Here is a 15,286-nt window from a genome sequence, read left to right on the forward strand (position 1 = left end):
TACTTTCTGCCTTTTGGAAATCCAGGCTGGCTCAGGAATGAGTGTAACCTGAGGCGGAGGCTTCCCTCCTTCTCCCCCTCCTCCTATCACAGCCCTCCGACTGGCTGTGACGAGGCCAGGAGGGTGCGCACTTAAGGAGGAAGGAGAGGAGGAGGGGCGCCTCCATTGTGAGTTGCGCTCATTCTTCAGCCAGCCCAGATTTCCAAAAGGAAGAAAAAAAAGGGGGTAGTGAAAAGCCCCAAAAAGAGCACATAGGGCTTTCCGAGAGAGTGAGTAAACACAGAGACAGGGAGCGAGGGAGAGCGAGATACACACACACACACATACACACACACATCCAGACACAGCGAGAGACAGGCAGAGACATAGACAGAGAAAAAAATGAGAGAGAGAGAGAAAGAAACAGAGAGACAGAAAGAGAAATGAGAGGATGATAGGGATAGAGAGAAAAAAAGACAGATGACAGAAAGAGAAAGCTGAGAGGAAGGGAGAAGGAGATAGAGAAAAAGAGATGAGAGAGAAAGAGAGATGAAAGAAAGAAATAGAGACAGAGGGAGGGAAGGAGGGAGAGAGAGATGAGAGTGACAGAGACAGAGAGGGAGATACTATTTCCCTTAGAAAACAGAACACGGGGAGCCAGAAAACCTGGGTATGTGTGGCTGGGGGGAATCATGTGACTGGATGGGAGTGAGTGATGCCCACCCAGGTTTTGTGGTTTTGTTTTCTGTGGGAAACAGGTCCAAGTGGCTGTTTGAGTGTTTAAGATTGCAGACCTCTGTTCTAGAATATAGTTCATAAAATGTTCTAGAACAGTGATTCTCAGCCTGGGGGTTGGGACCCCATTGGTGGTCGAACGACCATTTCGCAGGGGTCGCCTGAAACCATGGAAAAAGACAAATTTCCCATGGTGTTAGGAACGAAAGCTTCTATTCCGCCTTGGAACATATTTTTACAATCCGACCAATCAGGCATTTATAATGGGGATGTCCCTCTGACCTTCCTGTCAATCAGCTTAAAGCTCTGTTGGGAGCATTAGCGCTAAACCTATGGTTGGGGGTCACCACTACATGAGGAACTGTATTAAGGGGTTGCGGCATTAGAAAGGTTGAGAACCACTGCTAGAATATAAACTAACAGCAAACTGCACTTTTTTCTAGCGCTGATGATGTTATCTAGTTTGGGTAATGTCTGCAAGAAAACAAGCAAGCTCAGAGAACACCAAGGACCCCTCATTCCAGAGCTACAAATATTTGCCTTTATTGGTAAAAACTTACCTATTACACGAAATTTAAATGTTTTAGATGGAAGACGGAATCCTGCATACGTGTCTGCATTACTTTCACTCAAAACCACTTGCAGATGTAGCGTGTATGTTCCAAGCTCATTAGTATTTTCTGTGCATAATCAGACATGTTAAATTTAAGATATCAAATATTATTCAACTGTAGGATATACTAAAAAAAAAACCCACCAAAACAAAACAACGCTTACCCATTTTTTTGAACCAGTAAGGCCATTTCCCTCCATGTTGACTGATAAGAGAAATGAGTTCCTTATTTTTATCAGACGCTTACAGAAAAAACAGACAGAGACATTATTTTATTATAAATCAATCTCTTATTAATTCTAATGCATTTGGAAAAAAATTGTAGATAGGTAGATTCACAAACACACGTACACACACAGAGTGTATGCAGTATGTTTCCCCAAAAATAAGACCTAGTCTTTTTTTTTTTTTGGCCTAGGACTTATTTTTGGGGAAACATGTTTTCAGGGTGATCAGCCAGGCTGAGCTCCTCATCCCCTGGTGTACTCAGAAGAGGTGGCAAGTGTATGTCTTACTTTGGAAGAAATATAGTATAGAATAGAATAGAATTCTTTATTGGCCAAGTGTGATTGGACACACAAGGAATTTGTCTTGGTGCATATGCTCTCAGTGTACATAAAAGAAAAGATACATTTGTCAAGAATCATAAGGTACAGCACTTAATGATAGTCCAGGGACAAATAAGCAATCAAATCATATTAGGAACCAGTCAATATAAATGGTAAGAATGTGTGTGTGTGTTGTGGTTAGCTCTGGCTCAGTTCTTGCCCCAAGGACTGTGGATGTGAGGGAGACATCCACATGCTGCAGGCCTGTTTTGCTCCTGGTGGAATCTGATGATGAAGACTCCTCTGACCAAGAAGACATGAGTGACAGGGAGGAGGAGAGTGTGGCAGACAGCTCAGAAGGAGATCAATTATCTAGCTCCTCCTTGGATTCAGAACAAGAGTTCATGATACAGCCACGCATGCGGAGAGCGATGCATAGGCAACAACAACTGAGAGATTATTATCAAAGAAAATGAGGCCACCTGTGGTTGGGTGGGGCTGTGGTAATTAGTGAGGCTGCTATAAATAGCAGCCTGTGGGTTTGGCCATTGTGGAGGATTATCTGATTGTTGTGTTTCGTGACTGCTTTCCTGACTTTGGCTTTTTGTGTGCTGATTTTCCCCCGCTTTGAAACTAAACCAGGGCAAAGTGTGTTTCACTTTGTGAAAGAAGAAGGACTGTGAATTGCTTCACAGCTGCAAGCTAAGTATCACAGAACTGATAAGGGACTTGTACAAATTACCAGTTTGTTTGGAGGCGAGTGCTCTTTGCTATACCAAAAGAGGGCTTGGTTTAAATGCATTTTCATTATAAAGAACATTGTTTTGAATTTTCAAACGTGTGTGGGTCTGAAACTGTATCTGTGCATTTTGGGGAGGATTCTACCAGAGAGCTCGACAGAACAGTGTGTGTGTAATTATGTACATATTTTTGCTGATAAGTGAAAAGGAAGACCTAGTATATATATGGTTGATTTTCTGTTGAAATCACCCTGGCATTCCCAAATACAGTGGTACCTCATCTTACGAACGCCTCTTTTAACGAACTTTTCAAGATACGAACCTGGTGTTTAAGATTTTTTTGCGTCTTCTTCCGAACTATTTTCACCTTACAAACCCAAGCAGCTGCTGCTGGGATGAAGGGGTTTCTTCCCCCCCCCCTTTTTTTAAGAAAGAAAAGGGAGGGGCAGCTTGGGGGAGGAAAATTTTTTGCAGAGAACGTGCTTGCAAAGCCACTGAAACGGTGTCTTTTTAAGAAAGAAAAGGGAGGAGGGAGGGGCAGCTTGCGGGAGGAAAAATTTTGCAGAGAACAACGTGCTTGCAAAGCCACTGAAACGGTGTCTTTTTAAGAAAGAAAAGGGAGGGGCGGCCCCCTTGCCTTTCTTCCTTCCCACTCACCCTTTAGCCTAGCCTTGCTTCTTCCACCCGCCCCCTTTAGCTGCTCCTCCCTGCCCTCTGTTCGCCTCCCTTCTAAAGTTTGGGATTTTCCTGAAGGATTTGCACGCATTATTTGCTTTTACATTGATTCCTATGGGAAACATTGTTTCATCTTACGAACTTTTCACCTTACGAACCTCCTCCTGGAACCAATTAAGTTTGTATGATGAAGTACCACTGTATGGGAGGAAGCAACTTTGCTTTCCTTTTGCCTCTTGGCCCCACGCAGGAGCCATTCCAAGGCAGATAAATTATTTTATAGTCGACAAAGTATAAATTTACATGGTTCCATGTAAGGTGTTAGCCTCCACACTGCCTGCTTGCTTCGGCTGCTATAGTAACGTAGTGGGGTGAGGAGGTAAGGTTAGGTATTCTAAGCCTGAGCTGGTGGAAATGATATGGTCACCCACAAGTGATTCTGGGTGAGATTTTCCTACACCACCCAGAGTTGAGCTGTCAGATACATGTTTACTTAATAATCAAAATTTGAAATGCTTTGCCCATGAGGTTTATTGTCGTAGAAGAAAGAGTGGCTACAATTTGAGTATCTTATTTTAATATATATTAACACATTAAAATAATGTGGGAAAAATACAACTTGCATGCTTACCGTGCAAAACAAGCTTAAGTTGGACAAGTAATTTCTTTAATCTTGTTCCTGGAAGTTTTTGGATAGGTTTGCCTTTTTTATTCAGTATTTCAATTTCTAAAGCTCCTAAGGAAAAAAAAACGGAGCAACCAACAAGCATGAAGGACAAATAAATTGAATCAGATTTTAAATTACTATCTGAAATAATAATCAACCCCCATATTCATGAGAGTAGCTTGAAATAAGCTATCTGTGAAATTAATACTAACCTATTGTAAATCCTGCACACTTAATGTCTTCTGATAATAATTCATCTCCCCTAGGCCATGTTACTGACAGACTATCAGGAAATCTATAAGAAAAGAAGTATTAAGAGTCACTATATAAATTGCATGCATAAATAAACAAATCAAGTAAAACCCTGATGAATTAAATTATCAAGACAAGTAAAAAACGCATTTAATTACTTAGGCAATTTTCTTCTTAAAAATTATAAACAATATAGTAATTTATTTATCCACTGCAGGATATAGCAATGTGTCACCTCCAGTTTAACTCAAATACAGTAGTCCCTTACCTATCGCTGGTGTTACGTTCCAGACCCGGCCGCGATAGGTGAAATCCGCGATGGGGAATTTATCGACTGATAGAACTTATTTAAGTATTTATATTGTAATTGTTTGGTAAGTTTTCATTGTTTTAAGTGTTTATAAACCCTTCCCACACAGTATTTATTTTAGATACAATATTTAAATACAGTATTTACAATTTTAGATATTTTTTTTTGAAAACCTGCCGATCGAGTTCGGCGGGCTGTTTAAATCTGCCGATCGACTTCCTCAGAAACCCGCGAACCAGCGAAGATCCGCGAATGATTTTTCTCATTAATATTTCTTGAAAACCCGCGATGAAGTGAAGCCGCAGTAGGTGAAGCGCGGTATAGCGAGGGACTACTGTAGACTAAAATGATTAATTATTGGATGAAGTAGCCCTGCCCACAGAGTGGTAGAAAAAAATTCTGGAACCCACCCCTGGTCCCAAGGAATTGACTTTGACTCAAAGAAGTCTTTAGTTTTATATGTATTATTAATTATTGATATTAACCTATTATCAATTGTACAAATTATACAATCTTAGCAAGATTTACCAAAATTCAAGAAAATTTTATGTGAAATGGTGTTTACTTCAAGAAATAAAAAAAATTGGAGAGGGGCATGGCCACGTGCCAGGGTGGTACGGAGTTTGGAAACCCCAAGTTCCCACCACCTGGGGGTGGGTTTGGTTCTTTTGGAACTGACCCCAGAGCTGCCCTGGAGGGACAGTGAAGAAGAGAGACACCGTTTGGGACCTGTTTGGGGGTGGCATACCCCACAGGAACCTGAACAACAGCCCTCGACCACCAGTGGCGAAGATTGACTTGGTGAGAGAGCTGTCCTAGCTGCTGCGGCTACGTGTCGAAAGGTTTGAGAATCTAGGCAGTTGTGAGTCATCTGGAATGAGGATATGAAGAATTGTGCAGGACTAGAGAAGAGCAAAAATACTGAAGTTGGTGTAGGCCTTTTGTGCCAAATACCGTAGCTATTGGAAAAAGACTTCTGACAGTTGGAGGGAACTAGCGAGACCAGAAATGAAAGGAGCGGCTAATATGGCATTTGGAAAAGATAGAATTACAATGTAACAGAGTACATTAACCAAAAGCCAAACTTGTGGACTTTACCTCAAATGACTGGATTGTGATGTAAATGATTGCTAAGATATTTCCTGATGATTTATTTCTGAAGAGTGGAAGTAAGAAACAAAGCTGAGTGAATAAAATGAATGTGCCTTTTATAGGCTTGAGATCAAGGCTGTAGAAAAGTTACTGTGTAGGAGCTGAACAATTGGAAAATAGAAGGCTTGTAAATTGGTGACATGACAAAAAGAGCCTGCTGGTTGGTAGACTTGCTATTTCACTTGGGATTTTTTGAATTTTAAGACAGAACTTAAAGTTTTAAGAACAGTGACTTTGTAAACGCGATGGAATTTAATTTTACTGAGTTGAGAGAATCGCTGACAGAATTGATGGAGGTCTTCATGTACGATAGTTTAGAATTTTTGGAAATGAAATCTAAGACAAGAATCAGGAAGGAAAGTCAAATAGAATGGAGAACAGAAGAAGATACTACTATCTACAAGAAGTAGATATTAAAGAAAATACTGAATTATACAGGGAGGAAGGAAAAAAGATAATGACTGATGACATGAAACTAAACTGTGTTATTGATTTTTGTGTACAATATTATGAACATGAAGATAGATGATGATTACTTCAAAAACGATGAATTTATTAGGGGAAAAGAGGGGGACAGTAAAGAGATGGGGGGAGATAGATATGGGGTAAATAAGGTTCTTTAAAAATAGAAAAGGAGTTGGGGTAAAGATTAGGTATGAACAGGAGAACAACAGAAAGAAAGAATGGAAAAAGAGAAAGAAGGGGAGAGAGAAAAGGGGAAAATTAAAGAAATGGAAATGGAAAAAATATAAATATAAAAAAGATAAGGATGGATTGAGTATTATTATAAATATATGAGAGGCTTATTAATTTTGGCTATCTTTTTGGATCCTTCTTTATTATTGTAATGCTCTTTTTGTTGTCTTTGTTTTATTTTTCAAATAAGCAATTATTATAAAAGAAATTTGCTGTCTGAAATAAATGATTGTACTTTTTATGGTGTTCAACATATTTGATATAAACAGGGAGTGTGAGAATATGAAAATAGTATGAACTTTGATTTTAATGATTTGATTTACAAAATTAGCATGATTATTACTAAAATACTACTTTCTAGAGGAAAGATTACAGCATAGAATATGGAGTAATTCCTGACTTGATAATTATTGAATTAGAAATGATTGTAGTTTATGAGATTAGGTTTAAATGGAACATTTGAAGATATATTATATGAGAAATTGAATTATTGATCTGTTTTGGAATAATGCTTTTCCCCCTTTTATTAACTTTGAAATAATGCCTAATGGAAAAGTTTATTATGTGAAAGCTCGATAACATATGAAATATTGATAATTAAGAAAATGTATTATTTAAAATGGAAATGATAAGAACATAGTAAGTTTGATTACATGTTTATACAAAAGCAGAGTAGAGTTTTGGTAAATGAAAAAATAGAGATTGAGAAAATGATCAAAGAAGGGGTGGAAGCAGTAGGCCTAAAAAGGGGAAGGAATAAGAGAGAAATAACAATTTGGAAAAGATAAGTCATGACAATTAACTTGATAATGGAAAAAATCCAGATGACAAAATTTATTTATTTTTATTGGAGGTAGTTTTGTTATGACTGTTTATATACCCTATATCAAATCTATTCAAGGCTTTAATTGTTATAAATCATCAAGAATTTATATGTTTTGTTGTAATATTGGAGGGTATATACATGTGAAATTGTTTTTGTAAAGGTGGAAAAAAATGAAAAACTTTTGAAAAAAAACAGAAATAAAAAATTATCAGATGTTCTCCCCTCAAAAGTATTATTTCAGATATAATCAAACTATGCAGCTTAAGTCAATTAATTTTTAATGAATGAATTTTAACATAATTGGGTGACAGGTTAATATTTTTATTTGTGTTTACTTATTCTTTCTAAATTGAAAAAATAATTTATTAGCTATACAAACTTACTGAGCCATTTCATCGTCAATGTATTTTTGCAGTTCTGCTTCAGACACCGAACGATCAATTTTGCATATTGGAATGACGGTTATTTCATTGTATAATGCTTGAGGCTCCTGAAAATTAATATATTTATAGTAAGTAGAAAATTACCTATATCTACATATATTTATGCATATCTCTTCTTACAAAGACTTTGAAATTTGAATATACTTTACGCATACACACACACACACACACTTTTGCGTGCATGGCAATAAGGCCAAGCACTTATTTCAGGGCTCAAAAATATAAGATTCAGTATAATATATAATATAAGGTCTTATTTTCACTGAAAATACAATATTCCCTTGTAATTAATATAATATAAAAGACATCTTAATTCTTAAAATTCTGGTTTTTAACTATTTGTAGTAAAAATTATATTCTAAGTAAATGTATTAATATATTTCTAGTTAATATTTACAGACTAACTGATATCTGTGCTTTGCTACAAAACAATGTGATGGGGCTTGATAAATTGACACTTAAAGCTTGAATATTAATGAGTATTTTAAAAAGGGAGTGTATTATTTCATTAGAGATGGTAAGCTAAGTTTCTGTTAGAGATGAAGACACTTGCTGTGTGAATAAGGAGACAGGAAAGAGCGTGGGCATGGGGAGAAAACAACATGTTTTCTCATATTGTCTCTCATGGTTGAGGTCTACTTATGATGTCAATTACAGGCCACTCTCATCTTTTTAAGTGGGAGAACTTGCACAACTGGTGTATGACTAAATAATCCCCCCCCCACACTGTATATATATCTATATAGATTAAAAAAACTTTGTATTAACTGGGGACACATTTTAAAGTACTAATTTTATCTCACTTACAACTCAACTTTTTTATGATTACTATTTTTATATTGTATCTTTAAGAATTGACTAAAATTAAAAATAAAAGCAAGTGCCTGAATTTTAATCACATGACCACAGAGATGAAAAAGGTACTTTTTTAGTGCTGCCCTAATATCGAGCAATTATTAAATAAGGCAGTTGGTAAACAAAGACTATCTGTAATTTTGACTTATTCAATACTTGCACCATACAATTACATTTTGATTCTAGTGTAATTCACTACGAAAAGTTGCCGCATTTTGGAATGGGAGTAGATAAATGTTTGGTGAATAAGGCTATTGGTTCATGGTGGCTGTCTTCATAACAGAGACACTTATTTTTTAATACAGTTGCTTCGAAGTGGATGACTGGAAATCCATGGGAATAGAATGCTGGATTACATAATCCGATTCAGTACAGTTCTTGCTACATTTTTTTTCTATTTCAGCTTGAATGAAACATATAAATGGATTAATTTAAAAGTTGAAAATATTTACTTACCAAAGCTATTTGAACATCTCCACCAGTACCATAGACATCTCCGGTATGATTTCCATATAGATAAAAATGTTGAATTCTGCCATGAAGTACTGGAGATTTTTTAATTGATTTCACCTACCACATAAACAGCATTTATTTTTTTACATAAAAATTTAACTGAATCCTAAAAAATAATTCAATAAACAGATGAGTCACACCCTCTATTAAACCTATTTTACGAATATATACATCTTATAATAGCAACAATTTTTTAAAAGTACCAATGACATGCTCTCAAAAATCTTATGGTGTCCGCTAGCTGAAAAAGGAAGTTAAACCTCAAATATTATTTCCATGCATGTAGCAATCTTTATCAATTTAAGAAATGGTTTAACTAACTTATTTAATCCACATTTTTTTTAAATTAGATTAGATTATGTAGTATTTCCACAGCCCATCAAATATACACTATGCAATCTTTTCAAAGGTAATTAACTCACCAACTGCCCAGCTTTATATATTTTTCCATCCCATTCAATTTCCAAAAACATAGTCCGGGGTCTTTGTTTTCCTTTAGCAGCCTGATCAGTATGTTCATCTATTTCTTTAATCTGAGTAAATTTGATTTGTTTATCATGTGTTTCATGGCACATCTGGAGCCAAGTTGAAAATTCTTTATCAATGTTCACTCTCTGTTCCTGTGGAAAGTTGTATATAAATATAAATATATATATTATGTTGTACAGTACGTCATCCTGAGTCGGTTGAGTAGCGTGGCATAGAAATTTAATTATTTATATATTATATATATTTGTATGTATGTATGTATGTATGTATGTATGTATGTACATATGTATGTATGTATGTATGTATGTACGTATGTATCTATACAGTGGTACCTCCACCTAAGAATGCCTCTACTTACGAATTTTTCTAGATAAGAACCGGGTGTTCAAGATTTTTTTGCCTCTTCTCAAGAACCATTTTCCACTTACAAACCCAAGCCTCAGAAACTGTAAACGGAAAAGGCAGGGGGGAGCCTCCATGGGACCTCTCTAAGAATCTACTGGGAGGAAATAGGGCCGAAAAAGGCGGGGAGAAGCCTCTGTGAGGCCTCTCTAGGAATCTCCTGGGAGGAAACAGGGCTGGAAAAGGCAGGGAGAAGCCTCTGTGGGATCTTTCTAGGAATCTCCTGGAGGAAACAGGGCCGGAAAAGGCGGAGAGAAGCCTCCATGGGGCCTCTCTAGGAATCTCCTGGGGAGAAACAAGGTCTCCACCCTCCCTGTGGTTTCCCCAATCACATGCATTATTTGCTTTAACATTGATTCCTATGGGAAAAATTACTTCTCCTTACAAACTTTTCTACTTAAGAACCTGGTCATGGAACGAATTAAGTTCATAAGTAGGGGTACCACTATATGTATGTATGTATGTATGTATGTATGTATGTATGTATGTATGTATTCGTAGATTTTCACGGGTAGTTATGAAGGTCTTGGCATATTTGGGTTTCTTCACACACAAACACAAAATTAGATTTCTATGCCGCTCTACTCAACCGACTCAGGGCGGCGTACAACATAATAAATACAATACAAAGTTATAAGAAATCTAATATTAAAAAACTAAAGAAATTCTAAAACCGCATTTATCCTAAAACCCAATCATTCACATTCTGGGTCTAGCCACTCATATCGCCCGGAGTTATCACTCAACACTCATGCCCCCCCATGTCCGCCAGCAGAGATGGGTCTTCAAGGCTTTGCGAAAGGCCAGGAGGGAGGGGGCATCACCTATCTCTGGAGGAGGTTTGTTCCAAAGGGCCAGGGCCGCTACAGAGAAGGCTCTTCCCCTAGACAACATTACCTGGCTCATGAGACCTGGAGAAGGCCAGAGAAGGCTCTTTCCCAGACAACATTGCCTGGCTGATGAGACCTGGAGAAGGCTGACCTTGTGGGACCTGACCAGCTGCTGGATACATGAGGCAGAAGACGGTCCCATATGTAATATGGTACTAAGTCATGTAGGGCCTTAGAGGTCATAACCAACACTTTGAATTGTGTCCGGATACCAGCCAATGCAGCTCACAGAGTGATGTTGAAATGTGGGCAGATCTTGGAAGACCAACAATATCTTGTGCGGCTGCATTTTGCACTGTTTGCAGTCTCCGAACACTCTTCAAAGGTAGCCCCATGTAGAGAGCATTGCAGTATTCAAACCTCAAGGTAATAAGGGCATGAGTGACTGTGAGAAGTGACTCCCTGTCCAAATAGGGTCACAACTGGTACACCAAGCACACCAGTGCGAACGCCCCCCTCGCCACAGCCGAGAGATGGTCTTCTAAGCTCAGCTGTGGATCGAGGACACCCAAGTTGCGGACCCTCTCTGAGGGGGGCAAAAACTCTCCCCCCCAGGGTAACAGATGGACAGATGGGAGTGTCCTTGGAAGGCAAAACCCACAGCCACTCCATCTTGCCAGGGTTGAGTCTGAGTCTATTAATGCCCATCCAAACCCTCACAGCCTCCAGACACCAGCACATAACTTCCACTGCTTCACTGAGTTGACACGGGGTGGAGATATAAAGCTATCACCAGCATATAACTTACCCCATGCCATTGGATGATCTCACCCAGAGGATGTAATATATACATATATTACATGCATAAACTTTTGCATGTAAAAGATTGCATTTATAATTTTTCAATTATCGAATGATTATTGTTCAACAAAGCTTACTCTTTTTGCATTATTCAGAGTTACAGCTTAAATGTAATTGGTTAATAATTTATACTTTTCCCAATGTACAGTATATCTTAAAAGCCATGCTCATAATTCTAATCCTATTTTTAAAAGGTGCGCAGGACAATAAAATTAAAGAGGCAGCTACATGTTCATTATGTCTGATTAGGAATTTTGATTTATATTTCCTTGTATCCATACAGGTAGACCTCGACATACAGTAATTTCTTTAGTGACTGTTCAGTTACAACGGCACTGAGAAAAGTGACTTATGACTGTTTTTCACACTTGACTGTGGCAGCATCTCCATGGTCACATGATGCTTGCAGTGTCCCAGGGACTTGTGATAATCTTTTGTGATCTTCCTACAATGGGGAAGTCAGATTTCTTTTACAACCATGATACTAACTCATTAGCTGCAGCTATTCACTTAACAAATGTGGCAAGAAAGGTCATAAAATGAGGCAAAATTCACTTAATAACTGCCTTTCGTAATAACATTAATTTGGGGTTCAATTGTGGTAGTAAGTCAAGGATTACCTATACTTAGTATTCCAAGGCTCAGAAATCATTACAACCTTCTTTTAGTTACTTTCAACTCTTTTATACATATTTATAAAACATCGCTGGATGTGCATTCATCACTCAATCAGTAGGTTTAATGTTATTCAATAGTAATTTATTGCCTTAATAATTTCTGTCTGATGTAATATTCACAGCAAAAGAAGGAAATTAGATAAAGATAATTTTAAATTTCCCAGTGCCATTGATGAAACATCTTTTGAATTTTGTGGCAAGAATAAGGATAAGTTGATGTATCACTGCCACTGTAGTTATAAGAATACTAAGGACCAACAAAAGGTACTTTACCAAGGTCCCTTCAAATCTCAGGCTGTCCTAAAACTGCAATAGACTGTATTTTCTTACAGTATAAAAGAACAAACCAGGGGTGGGTTCCTACCAGTGCAGGAGCTCCAGTAGCAGCCCGCTGACGATGCAATTTAGACATGATGGCTCCAGTACCATCTTTCCCGATCCATGCAATAAAATTTACTAAATGTAATTATTTACTAAAGGCACATGTAAACAGTATTAGCAAGCAAATAAATTCAAGATTACCTTTCCATTATTAATTCTTGTAAAAATTGTACTTTTATTTTTTAACTTTGATTCCAACTCCACAAAAGTCAGCTTGTTTGTTGTAACTTCAAACTTGTCATTTGTAAATAATACACCAGATATTCGATTGTAACATTCAACTGGAATTTTCCCTCTCTTTTTGGGCATAGCACACCATTCCAAACTTGGGAGAAAAAGACAATATTTAGAAACATAGAAAGGAAAATATGTATGTGTGTGTGTGTGTGTGTGTGTATAAATAAATAAATAAATAAATAAATAAAAAGCTTAGAATGAATTCAGTCTTACTCTGTTATAGTTGTATATGGGATTAATCTTCCATTCCAAAAACATTCAAAAATAGCTCTTTTTTCTTTGATACAACATTCCTCATCTTCATCTTCATCGTCGTCGTCATCTTTCAATCATAAATTTAAAAGTTATTTTCACATCACTGTATGCAGAAATGCAAAATACAATCGTTTTCCAAACTATGTAAAAGAAGGCAAGCCGGATGCTTACTTAACATTTTTATTTAGAAACTGCTAATGAAATTAAATTCTAATACAATCCAATGAAAAGTTTATGTATATGGAGAGTATCATATAACTGTGCTTGGTTCCTATAATTCAACTGTGTACGCTAGCCAACGTTTTGCTTGAAAAAGTTGGGTGCTGTTGCTTGAGAGGCCAATGTATTATCAAGCATGTACTGAACAGCCACCAATAGTTGTGGCTGCCTGCTAAAAATTGTCAGCCTTGCAAGGTCTAGAAAAAAAGCACAACAAGATGAACTATACTTTGTTATAAGTTTACATCAGTGCTTCTGGAGCAATGCTGGGGGGAGGGTGTGTGACCCCGGGAAACATGCCTGGTTCCTCTCAATCGATTTTCCCAGACAGGGAGTTTTTTCCTAGTTACAAGCTGCTCCGAGCCCAGAAGAGAGGGTAGGGCGGGGCGGCTGCGTGGGTCTTTTTTGTTCTCGGCAGGCACCGCAGTAGCCATGAATAGCATGGTGAACCTGCTGCTGGACAGAGGTGGCGATTATGGGCCAGGCTGGTGGCGACCTCAAAACATTGGCTTGATTAAGCTGGCCTGGACCCATGTCAAAAGGGGCCCCTAACCACTTGGTATGCAAACACTAAAATTCCAATGGGATTCCATTCCAGATCAGAGTTGGGGGTGCACGAAATGTTTATTTCTTCCTAAGGGTGGCATAACAGAAAATAACTGAGAAGCACAGGGTTACATGAACAGAATTTTGATAGACTGACATTATTTATCTCCTTGTTTTTTAGTCTCTGGAAAATATAAAGGATTCCTTCTGAAACATTTTGCATGTACCTGTGCATTGAAATGCTTTATCAGACCATTACTGTTGTGAGTGAGCCTAGATCAACTTTGATAATGTTGGATGAAGAGGAGAATGAGCCAGGCCCATCTGGGTACACTGGGCCCATGGCCTTGCCAGCCGATGCAGAGGGTGAAGAGGAGATAGAGGAGGGTGAAGAGGAGGCAGTGGTGTTAATGCAGACTATTTCAGAGTCTGAAGAGGAAGAAGGGGATGTTAGAGACAATGACCCACTGTTGGATCCTAGATTTAGAAGACCTCAGAGTAGACAGAATAAATCGTGCAGGAAAAGGAAGTAATATGTATTGTGTAACTCTAAAGTTGCTGATTTGTCACAAGGATTATAAAAGAGTGGGAGTCTGGATAAATGTTTGTGGAGTTGCAACTTTTCAATAATGATGGTTGATTTCTGTGTGCTCCGATAAATCTGGTCAGAAAATCTTGGCCTTCTGCTCAAAAAGGCCCTTCGCCTGAAAGGCTGACATGCCTAGACGTTTGGTAAGCTGCCAGTGGTAATTTGATGTATTGAGGACTTATCTAAAAGGGGACCACAATGATTTAACCTTTCACACGGCTCCCAGAGTAATTATTCAGAGGCTTCAGTTTGGAATGCCATGTTACAGAGATACAACAAGCTGCTTTGGGATAAGATGATGTGTTTACTTGAAAAAAAAATGCTGTAAATAAAGTTAATTTAAAGAAGTGAAGAGCATTTCCAGTATGATTATGCTCGGCCTGGAACAGTTACCCTGGCTGCAAGTCTGTCTCCTCGTTCACACATACTATCATTGGAATCTTCTTTCTTATTTTTCTTAAAAATTGCAATCTCTCTGGGAAAGAGATCTCTCTAAGAAGTTTGTTACTATCATCAAATTCTTTCTTGATCTGTAAATTTCTCTCCATCTCCTCTCTGCCCATTTCCTTGTCTGGATTCTTAGATGGAAAGTGTATTTATTCTATTTAAAGGACAGAAAAATATATAGATCTATAAACTGAGAATGGGTGAGCTAGCAGATGAATCACAATCCGTTCTATAAAATTGGTTTGAAATGTAGCTTATTAATCAATGATTCATGGAAAGTTATATAAATAATTTTAATTATCACCAAAAAACCTTCACTTAAAAACAATCCTACTCCCTATGTATTTAT

The 15,286-nt window shown here is 37.7% G+C and overlaps 1 protein-coding gene across 3 annotated transcripts in view; it reads right to left on the bottom strand.

Moving 5' to 3' along the window:
* Positions 1 to 15,286, bottom strand: part of SMCHD1 (structural maintenance of chromosomes flexible hinge domain containing 1) — a 93,296-nt gene that overhangs the window by 53,302 nt on the left and 24,708 nt on the right. For all 3 annotated transcript variants that reach the window (XM_070747592.1, XM_070747594.1, XM_070747593.1), the window contains 9 exons: positions 13,095 to 13,203; positions 12,786 to 12,969; positions 9,427 to 9,624; positions 8,948 to 9,061; positions 7,577 to 7,683; positions 4,170 to 4,252; positions 3,922 to 4,026; positions 1,492 to 1,569; positions 1,275 to 1,394 (listed from right to left, as the gene is read on the bottom strand). In XM_070747592.1, the coding sequence (XP_070603693.1) occupies positions 1,275 to 1,394; positions 1,492 to 1,569; positions 3,922 to 4,026; positions 4,170 to 4,252; positions 7,577 to 7,683; positions 8,948 to 9,061; positions 9,427 to 9,624; positions 12,786 to 12,969; positions 13,095 to 13,203 (1,098 nt within the window). The remainder of the gene's footprint in view (positions 1 to 1,274; positions 1,395 to 1,491; positions 1,570 to 3,921; positions 4,027 to 4,169; positions 4,253 to 7,576; positions 7,684 to 8,947; positions 9,062 to 9,426; positions 9,625 to 12,785; positions 12,970 to 13,094; positions 13,204 to 15,286) is intronic.

Source organism: Erythrolamprus reginae, chromosome 3 (genome assembly GCF_031021105.1).
Source record: "Erythrolamprus reginae isolate rEryReg1 chromosome 3, rEryReg1.hap1, whole genome shotgun sequence".
Classification (NCBI taxonomy): domain Eukaryota; kingdom Metazoa; phylum Chordata; class Lepidosauria; order Squamata; family Dipsadidae; genus Erythrolamprus; species Erythrolamprus reginae.